The sequence below is a fragment of the Ochlerotatus camptorhynchus genome, unplaced genomic scaffold (genome assembly GCF_037179485.1).
Source record: "Ochlerotatus camptorhynchus isolate MF236.1 unplaced genomic scaffold, CSIRO-AGI_Acam_v1.1 ptg000261l, whole genome shotgun sequence".
Classification (NCBI taxonomy): Eukaryota; Metazoa; Arthropoda; class Insecta; order Diptera; family Culicidae; genus Ochlerotatus; species Ochlerotatus camptorhynchus.
Genome location: NW_027040751.1, coordinates 1,466,180 through 1,481,351, shown reverse-complemented (window position 1 = coordinate 1,481,351; position 15,172 = coordinate 1,466,180). Strand labels below are relative to the sequence as shown.

General features: G+C 38.6%; 3 protein-coding genes across 3 annotated transcripts in view; all 3 read left to right on the top strand.

The window, feature by feature from the left end:
* LOC135705201 (uncharacterized) overlaps positions 1-15,172 on the top strand; it is a 217,881-nt gene that overhangs the window by 62,194 nt on the left and 140,515 nt on the right. The window lies entirely within an intron of this gene.
* Positions 1-15,172, top strand: part of LOC135705187 (uncharacterized) — a 351,007-nt gene that overhangs the window by 295,973 nt on the left and 39,862 nt on the right. The gene's annotated exons all lie outside the window — the stretch shown is intronic.
* LOC135705212 (uncharacterized) overlaps positions 1-15,172 on the top strand; it is a 34,764-nt gene that overhangs the window by 8,142 nt on the left and 11,450 nt on the right. The window contains exon 7 of the mRNA XM_065226821.1: positions 7,766-7,935. Within this exon, the coding sequence (XP_065082893.1) occupies positions 7,766-7,935 (170 nt within the window). The remainder of the gene's footprint in view (positions 1-7,765; positions 7,936-15,172) is intronic.

Sequence of the window (15,172 nt, the reverse complement as noted above, 5' to 3'; positions counted from 1 at the left end):
AATAAAGCCAAGCATGTTGTATGCTCTGTTGATGATTGTATTATAATGATCTCTGAATGTTAGGTTGGAATCTATGATAACTTCTAAATCCCTAACTCTTTCACACTTTTCTATCGGTTTATTTCCTAAAAAGATTGTAATATCTAGTGTGCTTCGTTTTCTCCTAACAGCTATTGAATTACATTTGTTTACGTTCAGTTGGAGAAGGCTTTTGTTGCACCAAATATAGAACATGTGTATTTTACCCTTTATTTTGCCGTTACTTGCTCTTACTTCCTATAGGTTCGAAAGAAAACGACAGTGAAATAAGGCACCATCAAAAGTTTTAAGTGTCTAGAGCAAATCATTTGCCAACAAGCAGTGTATAAAAACTAAAATAAAAAAAAATAAAAATTTAGGGGTCACCCTTCTTTTTCTCGGATTTATACGCTTCTGTAGTGAGCGTTTGGCCAGCTCTCAACTTAGTGTTCTAGATGCACTGCCACAGTTATTAATTGAGAGCCTTAATGATGAATATAACAAAAAATATCAAAGTGGTTGTCCCAATTTAGCATATATCTAGACCAACAATTGAAATAGGCAGAACAACCAAACGTAAACAATAGCTTTAATCGCAAATTTCTGGAGAATCAAAATACACCCATGCAAATTAACAATACCATTCGATAAAGGAAGTTTGCTCTATGAGAAGGTGGTGTTAGATTGCGTGAATGTGTTTTGATTTTCGAGAAATTTGTGATTAAAGTCATTGTTTACGTTTGGTTGTTCGCCTATTTCAATTGTTGGTCTAGATATTTAAGTTACGCTTCGTTACACTTTTCTACCGACTGATTTCCTAAAAAGATTGTAATATCTAGTGTGCTTCGTTTTCTACTAACAGCTATTGAATTACATTTGTTTACGTTCAGTTGTAGAAGGCTTTTGTTGCACCAAATATAGAACATGTGTCTTTCATTCTGGAATGTCCTGATATCTTCCTTGGTCCTTATTTCTAGAAAGAGCTTCAAGTCGGCGGCATAATTAAAACTTTTATGTTTTTAAGAATGAAGGATATGTCATTTACAAATAGTATAAACAAAGGGGGGCCTAGATGAGAGCCTTGCGGGACTCCTGAAGTGACTTGAATAGGATTCGATTTCTCCCCTTTGTATCTTACTATTTGTTGACGATTAGTTAGATATGAATCGAGCCATTTGAGAGATCCTGGCTCAATTCCCAATTTGAAGAGAAGCAAGCGTATGTCAATGCGATCAAATGCCATACTGAAGGCTGTATATAGAGCTTCAACGTGGTTTCCATTATCAATTGCAATCAGCCAGCGAATAGTTAATTAATTCGAGTAAATTTGTACTAGTTGAACGGCTTCTGAAGAAACTATGTTGCATGTTAGTGATTCTGTTTTTGATTTGATGGAATAAATTTTCATTAACGATTGTTTCAAAAATGTTTAGAGTTCAAGATGGCAATCCCTCGGTAATTACGTATGTAAGATATTTTACGGTTTTAAAAATAGGCACTAAGAAAGAACTTTTACATATTTTGAGAAAGTTTCCAGATTCCAGCAACTTAGTAAAAAGCCAAAACAGTGGGGCCGTAAGTATTAGATGTAAAACATTGTAACTTCTGCAATGCTGCTTCAAATAAATTGACCTAAAACATTTTAGAACATTTCGCTGGTCTATCTCAAATAACTAGATAGTTTAAATTTCGATCTCAATAGCCATAGGGACCACCCTAATTTCACTTAAATCAAAAGATGGATGAGGGGCGAGTCGAAAATTCATTTTGACTGCTTAAATGATTTGCTCTAGATACTTTTTAAAAAAAATTGACCGAGCACATTGTTTCCAAAGGAATTAAGTTGAAATATTACTAACAATTATTGTGGAAAATACGCCTTTATTAAATGAGTTAAACATAAAAGTCTCTCGTAGTGCTCACACTATTTATGAATGCAAACACGATATTTCAAATGTAACTAAGATGATAAACATCTATTTGGAACACATCGCAGAGGTAAAAAAGGCTAACAAAGAGGTGGATAAAGGACTTCATTATGAATTTAAATCCAAGGTTGCAGAACATATCGTTACAAAGGGGCACAATTTGACTAAGGAAAACATTAATATCCTGCGGACTGTATCTTCGTCTTGGAAACTAGACGTAGCTGAAAGTTTAGAAATATTTAAACATAATCCATCAACATTGCTTAATAGAGATCAAGGAAACGGATACTCGAGACTCTTTAGCAAGCTACCTAAAACAACACATCGTAGCATGCATCTACCTGTTGGAGACTGAATTTAGGTACCTGGTTAGGTAAATTTTGACATGGCAGTGGATACCTGTTGATTTTTAGTACCTATTGATTAGTATATAACTCGTAGATAAAGGTGGATTCTTCAGTGGTGTTGAGTACTTGGCACTGATGAAGTCTGCAAGTAGTAGACGAAATACGCGTATCTGTCAAAAGATAAGCAATTATAACGGAATTTAAAGGAAATAAACCAACCCACTCAAAGCTCTTCATATCTATTTGATCCTTTTTGATATATTAACATTTGAAAAAAGCATATTTTAAACAAAAATCCATTATATTGAATGGTATAAAAAAACAAAAAGATTTATACACACATATAGAAAAACGGTTCTGGCGTGTCCTGATAATTTACAGCTTACCAGGCCTGGAGCTGGACCTCGGGCCAATTTTACCCTTTAGAACGCTCCTCTTCGACATCTCAACCGCTCGTGTATAGATTCGTCGGAAAACTGACTGGAAACTACAGTGTGTTTCATATATCCTCATTTTTCTTATTGTTCTTCAGTTGATCAATTCATACACTGGACAAAGTCGAGATTTGTTTTATATTTTATTTATCAACAGCTTACTTGCCCTTACTTCCTACATCTAATCGAACCCCTACTTTTTATTCAAAGATTCTGTACAGCACCATATCCTTAAATTTAATATATTGATTTGGTGAGTACGTTCCAGTTGAAGATTGTTCTCTCTAAATAACCCTTTGTTGAATACATTTCATTAATCAACATTATTATATGCTGGGTTTGGGGGGGCAACCTAAGGGTTTCAAAAGATTTGTAGACTGGACAAGGGTTCGTGGATTTGTCAGTCCCTTGTCACGTGTTGATAGACGTACATCTTGTCGTTTGTCTTCCAAAGGTCTTCAATGAAGTTGATTCACCCTGCTGCAACAAACCATCAGGCAGAACTTTACAACCAGTGAAGTATCTGCAGTCATAGGTAATCCTTGCACTGATGGTGGGTTGTATAAAAAAAAGCACCATATCCTTAAATTTACTGGGCTTACCAACTGACCGCTTTGGTCGAATCACTGGTTGAACGCTGTTCCCGCGTCGTGATTGCTGGCATAACATCAGAATCTTGTGACTCATGAAGCAGATGTTCGTTCACTGCAAATTCATCTAGCTGCTTGAAATCGTCACAGATTGTTGATGCAAGCTTTACGTCCTGAACATTCCCGGAGTACTGAACACCACGACCACTGATGACTACAATTTTTGCTCCATCCCTTGCCACTACGGTGTATCTCTCAGCCGAAAAAGTTGGATCAGATTTCAATCGATTCGGTTGGGTAATCAGCGCTTTGTCTCCCACTAATATGTCCGACGGTTTAGCACCTCGTCGTGAGTCAGCATATTTTTTGCTATTTAGTTTTGATAGAGCATCTTTCTCCCTGATTTCTTCTCGATCCAAGTCTGAACTTTCGATGGGATCTCAGAGGCAGGGGAATGTTCCCCGGAACTTCCTTACTTTATTATGAACTCATAGGCGTAGCCAGAGGGGGCAGAGGGGGGCGACTGCCTCCCCCTAAAATCAGCAACACAAAGGCTTTCGGGGAAGTGGCGTTCGTTGAAATGGCATTCGGCCAAATTTTCCATAGTAATTTTTTTTTCGCCCCTCCCTAGCTCGAAACCTGGTTACGCCCTTGTATGAACTTGTATATATTTATCCAATGCCGCTTTCCAATGCACATGATCAAGCTTTGCGGCAGCTAGCACCTCCTTTATCCCTTTATTTTACCATTACGTGCTCTTACTTCCTACAGGTTTGAAAGAAAACGACAGCGAAATAAGGCGCCATCAAAAGTTCTAAAAATGTCTAGAGCAAATCATTTGCGAACAAGCAGTGTATAAAAAGTAAATTAAAAAAAAATATATATATAAAGGGTGATACGGTCAAAATTTGGTCAAGGGAAAACTCGTGTAAATCGGTGAAATCGTTTATTTAAAAAATCAAATTAAATTTCTTTTTCAAGTTCAATTAGTATAAAATTCAGGAAAAATATTCAGTTAGGCTTCCGCTTTTCCAAATCCGAATTGCCGGGCCTTACGCTTGACCCCTGCCATCAGATTTTGTACAGCCACCTTGTCCACCTTCTTCGCCGCAGAAAGCCAGTTTGCCTTGAACTGCTGCTCGCCCTTAGCAGTTTTTTGGTCTTCTTTAGGTTCCGCTTGACAATAGCCCAGTATTTCTCAATTGGGCGGAGCTCTGGCGTGTTGGGAGGGTTCTTGTCCTTGGGAACCACCTGCACGTTGTTGGCGGCGTACCACTCCATGGCCTTTTTACCGTAACGGCAAGATACCAAATCCGGCCAAAACAGTACGGAACAACCGTGTTTCTTCAGGAAAGGCAGCAGACGTTTATTCAAACACTCTTTCACGTAAATTTCTTGGTTGACAGTCCCGGAAGCTATGAAAATGCTGCTTTTCAAGCCACAGGTACAGATGGCTTGCCAAACCAGATATTTCTTTGCTAACTTTGACAGTTTCATGTGCTTCAAAACATCTGCTACCTTTCCCCTTCCTTTTGCCGTATAAAACTCCTGTCCCGGAAGCTGCTTGTAGTCGGCTTTGACGTAGGTTTCGTCGTCCATTACCACGCAGTCAAACTTCGTCAGCATCGTCGTGTACAGCCTCCGGGATCGCGCTTTGGCCGTTGTATTTTGTTTATCATCGCGATTTGGAGTCACTACCTTCTTGTAAGTCGATAGTCCGGCTCGTTTTTTGGCTCGATGCACGGTTGTAGACGATACACCCAGCTTATTTGCGGCATCTCGGAGAGAGAGGTTAGGGTTTCGCTTGAAACTACCGGCAACTCTCTTTGTCGTCTCAGCGGCTTCCGGTTTTCGATTTCCCCCCGATCCAGACTTCCTGGCTGTCGACATACGTTCCCCAAACACTTTAATTACATTTGTAACGGTTGATTTGGCAACTTTTAGCGATTTTGCCAACTTTGCGTGCGAGTAGCTCGGATTTTCGCGATGCGCGAGCAAAATTTTGATACGCTGCTCTTCTTGCTTGGACGGCATTTTGACAACTGAAGAGTGAATTCCAAAATCAAAATAGGAGCAACATTCTACACACACACACCTTCAAAATGAGGGGTGTTCAGGTTTTTTAAATGCAAAATTGAAAGAAATACGTCAAGTTGATATTGACCAAATTTTGACCGTATCACCCTTTATATATTTTTAGGGGTCACCCTTCTTTTTCTCGGATTTAAACGCTTCTGTAGTGAGCGTTTGGCCAGCTCTCAACTTAGTGTTGTGTGGCCTGAGCCGGCGAGAGGTGGTCGGCTATTACGTTCCCTTGGATCCCGCAGTGACCGGGTACTCACATGAATACTGTGTTGGGCGGCGCGTGCTTTACCGTTCCTTGGATCCACGGGTGCTTCGCTGTTTCTGTTGTTAGGGCCAATATCACGCTGTGTGAGTCAGTTACGACTAATATCGGCGGTTCTTGTACTGAAAATGGGATATCCACCTTTTAAACTTGCCTCCTTGTACTTATTTTGATTTGCCCCGTGGGGTGTAAAAATTTGGGGCAAGTTGAAATGCTTGACATGTTGAAGATATTTTTTGCAACTTCTTTTAAGGCTTCCGTAGTGCATACAAATGGATAAAATAATTTTCTGTTTTTGAATGATTGAAGCAATGCGTAAAAAATGTGTAATGTATATTTCATATAAAATAAGATAAACACCGCTGAGGAGCACACTAAGCTGCCTGTAACTACCTGATTTGACAGTCATAGGATGCGTTTACGTTTATATTTTACTGTTTAAAATAATCACAGTATAACTCACTTCCGCATATATTTACGGCTTCCGTTTCAACTTACCCCGCATATCAACCTGGCCCGGTGGCCTTACAACGATGGTCTATATTTTTCGGATGCTAGATCTCAAATGCTTCCCTCTAAGCCTATGTTGATAAACACGGTTCCGGGACAACCGGAATCGACACCAAAGTGGGTATATTGTGATACGCTAAGTTCCTCCTCAAACTTAGTATCCAAGAAGAAGACAATGTTACACTTAATGGATTTGAAATTGCAAATTACGAACAATTTATGCAAAGGAGACCGAAAATTGATCATCCAACTGTACCGCCAGCAGTAAACTGTAAAATCGTTTCGTTCACGCGTCGTCAAACATCAAAATATGTAGATATGTAAATTCTGCATAGCTGCATTAATGAAACTGTTCTCGTTCACACGGGTTCGTGATCTCAAAGTGATTATCGATTGGAAAAATCGATACTTGATTCATTGATTATGTTGTATGCAACAAAGTTAAAAGTATATCAGATTTCTATTGTACATGCATTCATAATGTTGCATATGTACTGCACAATTCACATTTATCGTGTTCTCGAACATCCCTCGCCTTTATGTGCGGACCATGCATACTGTAACCATACTGTTTAGTAAATACACATTGAAAGGCTATAGACAAAGGAGTTGGATTTGTTATGTTTTGAGCCGGTTGCCGTAAAACGACCTATCGTCTTACTTGGTAGGGTGTAGGTTGATCGATCGAAATGCTTTGAAGCGAGTGGATCAATGTAGAAGGAAGCCTGTTTATCTAAAATCTATTACTAGGCAACATGTGACTTCCCAAAACGTTTGAAGTGATTATGGAAAAAAATACCAACAACGTCAACTAGTCTCTGCTTCCATACACCGGACAAACAATGGATGCAATAGCCCTTTTGATGCCTGTGTGTTGTGGTGTCGATAATGGTTGCAATTTGTTCCAGTTTAATATATCATGAGAAGAATTAAAATGAAGCCTACACTTTACCCTTTGAAAACTTTGAAGATCTGCTGTATACTAAAAGCTTGGCAAAAAATATAACTACATTTAAATTGTTCGGAGAATGTGATAGTTAGGCTACTTTTGGCGAAAGGCTATAAACTCACCTAGCCTGCTGGTATTGATACAAGCGCACGTTATGCTTAACGACTCAATACAGAGCATATCGCAGTTATTACGTGCCCTGCAGCACTAACCAACCACAATTCTGGTGCATCAATAGCAGATAGTAGGGCAACCGGTACAAGAATAAAGTTGCACATACACAGATACACCCATTCAATCCTAGTAGTCAATTGATTCAGACCTAAATAACATCATCATAAACAATCAATGAAATCAGCATGTTTATTTGCCTAACTATTTGCACCCAGCGTTGTGAGGGCGAACTACCACATAGCACCATACTAAATATAAGAAATCGAAATTCCGACGCCTGTAATTGAACAGTTTACAACATGCAAAATTCACCGTTATCGGAATAAATATTGTTTTAATGTTGATTATCGCACCACTTTCGCTTGAGCCGTGCTTCCGTTCCGAACTCCGATAGCGAGTAGTTTTAATTGAAGTGAAAGAGTGGCCGCGATCAGTTCTCCCAGTGCGTTGTTTGGATCTAAGATACAGCATGTGGTGGTGGGATGCATTGGTCACGTACCTGTGCGCGAGTGTGATCATGGCGGTTTTGTACTTTCAATGGACCCGAAGGAAGATGTATGCCAAACTGGCTAGCATGTCCGGTCCCACCAAGCTGCCACTGATAGGGCATGCTCACAAGTTTTACAAGGCGACACCAAGTAAGAGCGCTGCACTGGATAAAAGTGAATGATTGTTGAATTGAAAAAAGCATGAGTGTGATTGAGTTTGGAAGAGTAGTATGATTTTGTTCGAGTGATGAAGTGATTCTTCTTTACTCACATATATAAACAAATGAATTGATAGCAGTGGAAGCGATCGTAAGATAGTCTTAGCATTGTCGACGGTAATGCGCCATCGCATTATGGGGGTATCACTTTGATGTCACATAGAGTTGTAAGAATGGTTAGCCAATAAAAAAAATACTAAATGCATCGGTTTATACCTAGCTTCCCAGAGTTTTTTCATGGCATCAAATGCATTTGTCAAATAACATATTCAACACAATTGATTCATAGCCTTATATCTGAAAGCACGAATATAACGGATTATTGTGGCCATAGTTTGTTCTATTGTATGGAACAGCCAGCAGCGATAAATTGCGGGAACGCCGGGGAGGAATATTCAGCGGAATATGGTCAATGATTCCTTAAATGACGATGAAGACGAATAAAAACTATTGTCTCAGTTGGAGATGCTTAACGTTAATATCAGACTTAAAGTGGTCATTGTATACGATAGATGAGGAGATGAAAGTATAGAATTGATAGTTGCGTTTTAGTACGCCAGTGTTGAAATTTTATATAGAAAGTAAAAAAGACAATTTTGGGGAAGTTACGAATCGGATCGAGCATTCTTTTTACCAAACTCACCCGTTTATGAGGGGTGTGTCGCCACCATTGATGGCACATATTCAGATTTATCTGTAATGATAAAGATTTTTCTCAAAATGTTGATACAGATATCTGTATTTACAGATCACAGATTTTTTTTTTGAATATATATATTTTTCAAATAAGTGGAATATATGTTCAACTCTGGATTGTATTTATTAATATCCATAAATAATCCTTTCTTTCTTTTGAGTAGGTACACCTAACCAAATACCAATTTTTCGTTTTTTTATTTTATTTTGAACGGACTTCTGATTGTTCGTTAGAAGGGATGTTAGTTTTTCATTCTTATTGTTTAATTAACCATATCACATGGTGACATGTGACATGATTTTTTTTTTGAATGTGGCAACACTGCTCGCCTCCACTGGCAAGAGGAATGATCACCAATTCCTCCGCTACCCGTGCCTCCTTAAGATCGTTAAGGTTACGATGACGGGAGCACAATGATAGAAGAAATAATTGCTGCAAATACAATCAATACGTCAGATGGCGACTTGAGTTTGTAACAATCGAAGGAACCGTGTCCGCACATCGGAGGTACATGAGCAAATCGGTGATCATTCCTTTTACCTGTGTTGGTGAGGGGAAACACCCCTCACCAACGTGTGAGTTTGGTAAAGGAAATGCTCAATCTGATTCGTACCTTCCTCAAAATTGTCCATTTTTCATCTCCTCATCTATCGTATAAATGATCACTTTAAGTCTTATATAGGTATGGACATAAGTATAAAGACATCTGAGTTATCATTAATTTCAACATGTTGGCAATGTTAACCAAATCATCGATTTGTCATGAATAATGTTGATATACTCTAGTTACATAATTGATCAATAAATCTTGATTGGAGTCATTTATCATAAAAAAATAGTTATATTTTTCTCGTTTTCAGGGTGGAAATAATAATTAAGACAAAAAAGATTTTTGTATAAACATCACTTTATTAGTCAATAACTTGGAATCAATAACGTTCAGTAGCGTGTAGTATTACCTTTTTTGATTATAACTTCTTGGAGACACCGTGGCATATAAGTTATAAATGATTTGAATGAATTCGGATCGAGTTTCGACCGTTCGTCCTGAATAACCTTTTTCAGTTGGCTTCTTGCATGTTTGAAAACATTGCGTGAAAGAAGACCCCAAACAATTCGATTGAATTCAAGTCAGGACTACATGCCGACCAATCCAAGACAGGGATGTCGTGGCCTTTTAAAAACTGTTTCGTGGCGTTAGATGCATGACAAGCTGCATTATCCTGCTGGAACATCATGTTTTCACTCATAACATTCTCTGAAAATGGAACAAGAAGTTCATCCAACAGTTGGCAGTATATTTCTGAGTTCATTCGCGTTCAAATGAAGCATAAAGAAGTCTTTCCAGTCAAACTGAATCCAGCCCAGACCATAAGCATTCCACCACCAAAGTTTATTTTTTCTCTGGTCGGCTTCTCGTGGCGCTTGTCATGCTAATTTTAAATAATTAATTTTTTTTTTCATCATTGAAAACCACATTTGACCATTCCAAAACTAGTGTTTTTCGGCAAAGGAAAAACGGGCTCTCTTATGATGAATTAATAGTCTCGATACAGGTGTCGTTTGTTTGGATCTCCACTCAATATCAGACGGATACGACGACCAGAAACTCGGAGGTTCATCTCAGCCTTGATTTCATGCGACGAAAGTTTTTGGTGGACTGCAAGCTTTTTGATTTCCCTCTTATCTCTCGGCGTTATCGTGGAAGGTCGGCCGGTTCGCCACTTTTCAATTATTATCTTCATCCGATAGGTCGAAGTGAATTCAATGGCGTTTGAATGGCGTTTGAAAGGCGTTTCAATGCATTAGGCACAGAACAGAAGTGGAACTTCGGATCAGAAAGTGGCCCAAACACTAGCCACTTCACCACGAACCACCTTTGAGTTCGGACGCGCGTTCACAGCGTTCTTGTATATATTTTACCATTCAAACTTTATTTTATTTTTCATACCTTTTAATAACTGACCCGTGCGCGAGCCCCGCGTTAGCATTTTCAAGTAGCAATTTTTTACTTTTTTTTTTATCACCCGACGCGAGTGCAATGAAGTGCGGTATCGTGAATTGCGTGCAAAATGACAATCGTTTCCTATGGCGCTGCCATGGTGCCTGCAATCGGACTTTCCACGCAGCTTGCGTAGGCGCACAGCGGAATCATGAAGAAATTTTGCGGACCTTCATGCTGCCTTTTTGCCAAGACTGTCAGGAAAAGTTCACCGCTGAACTTAACATGAAGGAACTGTCCAAGTCTTTCCAAAATATCACGGAAAACATCGGACATACATTGGCAGCAAACCACAAACTCCTCATGAATTTCAAAAGCCTAAGCGCGACTCATGACGAAACGCTCGACCACATTGAGAAAATGCTTGTCGACGTAAAACAAGCCTTTTCAAACCTCGCCAGCAGCAGCAAGACTAGTTCCACTGAAATAAAAAGTAAACTGTCAGCACTTTTGGACACACCTCCAGCAGACGCCTGTATCGCTGTAGAAAAGGCGGTCAACTCGGCAGCAACAGCAGCAGTAGAAGCCATTACATCAACAACAACAGCAACAGTGCACTCAATTGACCTAATTCCACAATTAATTATGGAAATTAAGAACGACTTAGCGGACTCAAATGCTATTCTAGCTTCCGATGTAAAAGCACATATGGAAGAAATGGCAAAAACCTTTTCTGAAGCAGCACATACTGGCAATCCAATTGCATGTAACAACATAGAAATTGAACTGCAGAACGTCGGTGCCGAACCAGCCCCCAGCTGGCGAATGCTAGGAAATAAAAAAATATGGAAACGCGACTGGACTGCATTTGACACCAAACAGCGTTCCCGTCGCCTTCAGGAAAAAGAAAAGGAAAAAGCCAGACGTAGGCGAAAGCAACGAAAGGAACATCACCAGGAAAATTCATATCAGTACAATAACAAGAACAAAACAGACAACTACAACAATAACAAGAACAGCAATAATAACACCAACAACAACAACAACAACAACAACAACAACAACAACAACAACAACAACAACAACAACAACAACAACAACAACAACAACAACAACAACAACAACAACAACAACAACAACAACAACAACAACAAAAACAACAACAACAACAACAACAACAACAACAACAACAACAACAACAACAACAACAACAACAACAACAACAACAACAACAACAACAACAACAACAACAACAACAACAACAACAACAACAACAACAACAACAACAACAACAACAACAGCAATACCAACAATCATAGCAATGGAATAAGAACGTCGACACTTATTAACTCCACACATGCACATACGGCATTACCTCTGGACAAAGAGCTTTTGGCTGCTGCACGTATACAATTTTCTCGTCCACCAAGCACAGACAATGGACTAAAATTCATTAACTTCGAAAAAGGGGAAACTATTCACCCTTATCGCGCCGAAAGACCAACCGGACATGAACACCCTCCAATCCTGGACCCAATGCGTCCGCCTATTGTCAGACTCACGGAACAGTCTGCTATTGGCGACCGACGCTTTTTGAAGGCACGGCTGCGGGACCCCAAAATTATGGACATTGTGCGGACTTATCTTTCATACTTGCACGACCAGCCACCTTCAGTATGTATTCGCGGAATCACTAAAACTAGTGCAACTTTAATGCTGGCAGCAGAAGGACTACCAACGGAAACAGCCCTTTTACGCGAAATTTTCCTGGACGTTCACGAAGAACTCGGAATTCCACGCACCGACGCTTTGGCAGACCTGAATTCACACCGCGCGTTCCTACTTAGTGAACAACGACTGCAGCAAACTAGGGAGGCCGCTCGCAAATTTTGCAGTCCTCCAAATTTTCAACGGCACTGACGCACTCTACTAAAGGAAGTAACGACGACTATTCCCATGCAAGGGAATTATTATTATCGAATGACGACACTCTACATGAGGTAGACCCTACTAATGTAAGTAATACTGAAATACCAAAAATCTCTTCACTTCCTCAACAGAATGCGACTGAAATTTTGGTGTATTGCCAAAATTTCAGTCGCATGAAAAGCCCAGCTAAAATGAAAGAAATCCACCAGAACATTCTATCTTCTTCTTTTCAAATAATTCTTGGAACTGAAACAAGCTGGGACGAAAGCGTCAGAAGCGAAGAAATTTTTGGAAACAATTTTAATGTATTCCGACACGACAGGAATTTTCAACTCTGTAATAAAAAGTCTGGTGGTGGAGTGCTCATTGCCATCAATGCTGACTTTACTTCTGAAGAAATCATAACAAATAAGCACAAGGAATTCGAAAATGTCTGGGTCAAAGCACTTATTGCCGGTGAAATACACATTTTTTCTTCTGTGTATTTTCCACCTAAACATGCCCACAAGCAGTCTTTTGAACTATTTTTTCAAATTGTTGAAACTATAATGTCAAATATGGAACCAGAAGTAAAACTGCATATTTATGGCGACTTCAATCAACGAAACGCAGACTTTATTACAGACATTGAAAATGAATCATTTTTACTCCCGGTCGTAGGTGAAGACGAAGCATTACAATTATTATTCGACAAAATATCTTATTTTGGTCTTAATCAAATAAACCATGTAAAAAATCAACAAAACTCATATTTAGACCTTTTATTTACAAATTGTACTGAAGACTTCTGTGTGGATACATCATTAGCACCTTTATGGAAAAATGAAGTGTTTCACACAGCAATTGAATACTCAATCTTCGTACAAAATTCTTCCTCCTCCAGCGACTGGGAATACGAGGAAGTGCCGGAATACCATAAAGCAAATTACGAAGAAGCCAAACGTAGACTATGTACAATAAATTGGCAAAATTTAATAAGTATTGAAGGAAATGTCGATACTGAAGTAGAAAAATTTCACTTAATTCTACAAAACCTAATCTTAGAAACTGTACCATCAAAAAAAAGAAGACGAACACAAAACAATAAACTACCCGCATGGTTCAATCCAAAACTGAAAAATTTGAAGAATAAAAAACAGAAAGCTCATAAACTATACAAAAAAGAAAAAACTGAAACCAATTTGCAAAACTATCACAACTTATGCAACCAATTAAATACAGCCACCAACTCTGCATATGAGGACTATAACCGCAAAGTCGAAAATGAAGTCAAATCATGTCCTAAGAACTTTTTTAATTATGTAAACACGAAATTAAAAAGCAGCAATTTTCCTTCGCGAATGAATTTGGATGCAAATGTAGGCGAGAATTCTTCTGAAATTTGCAGTCTCTTTGCAAATTTCTTCCAAGAAGTATACACCACATTTTCCGAAGAAGATCGTGACCGCGATTTCTTTGCATTCATTCCTGAAATTTTTAAAAACATCTCTGTCAACCAACTTTCTCAACATGAAGTCCTCAATGCACTAAAAAACTTAAACGCGTCGAAAGGGTCTGGACCTGACGGCATCGCACCCATATTTTTGAAAAACCTTTCTGAAGAACTCGCATTTCCTCTAGAGCGTCTTTTCAACATGTCTCTGAAAAATGGAAAATTCCCTGAAATTTGGAAATCATCTTATTTGGTACCTATTTTCAAATCAGGTGCAAAATCAGACATTCGAAATTATCGTGGAATTGCTATTATTTCTTGCATTCCAAAACTTTTTGAATCAATCGTAAACGCCAATATTTTTCAGCAGGTGAAAAATCTAATTACAAGTAAACAGCACGGCTTTTTTAAAGGTCGCTCAACTACCTCTAATCTTCTAGAATATGTATCTTTCATTATTAAAGCGTTGGACAGTGGCAAGCACGTTGATGCGCTATACACCGACTTCAGTAAAGCATTTGACCGCATCGACATACCATTATTAATCCTCAAATTGCAGAAAATAGGAATGGAGCCTGGACTTTTGAATTGGCTTCAATCATACCTAACACATCGTAAACAAATAGTTCGCTTTCAAAATAAACTTTCAGAACCAATTTCAGTCACCTCTGGGGTACCCCAGGGTTCTCATTTAGGCCCACTTCTTTTTATTTTGTACATAAACGACATTTCCTACATACTTAAAAAAATAAAATTGCTTGTATATGCAGACGACATGAAGCTCTTTATGGAAATAAGTAATTCTAGCGATGCAGAAGAATTCCAGAATGAAATCAATATATTCCACACCTGGTGTAGTAAAAGTCTACTTAAACTGAACGTAAAAAAATGTACTGCAATAGCATTTAGCAGAAAAATTGAAACACCGCATATTGAAATATCATTAGGCAACCAAATAGTAGAAAAAAGCAAAATTGTAAGAGATCTAGGTGTAATCCTAGACTCCAAACTAACTTTTATAGAACATTATAATACTATCATTAGTAAAGCAAACAGAATGCTAGGCTTCATCAAATGGTTCAGTCATAATTTCGAAGACCCATACACTATTAAGCTTTTATATACCACATATGTAAGGCCAATTCTGGAATACTGCCACCTAGTATGGA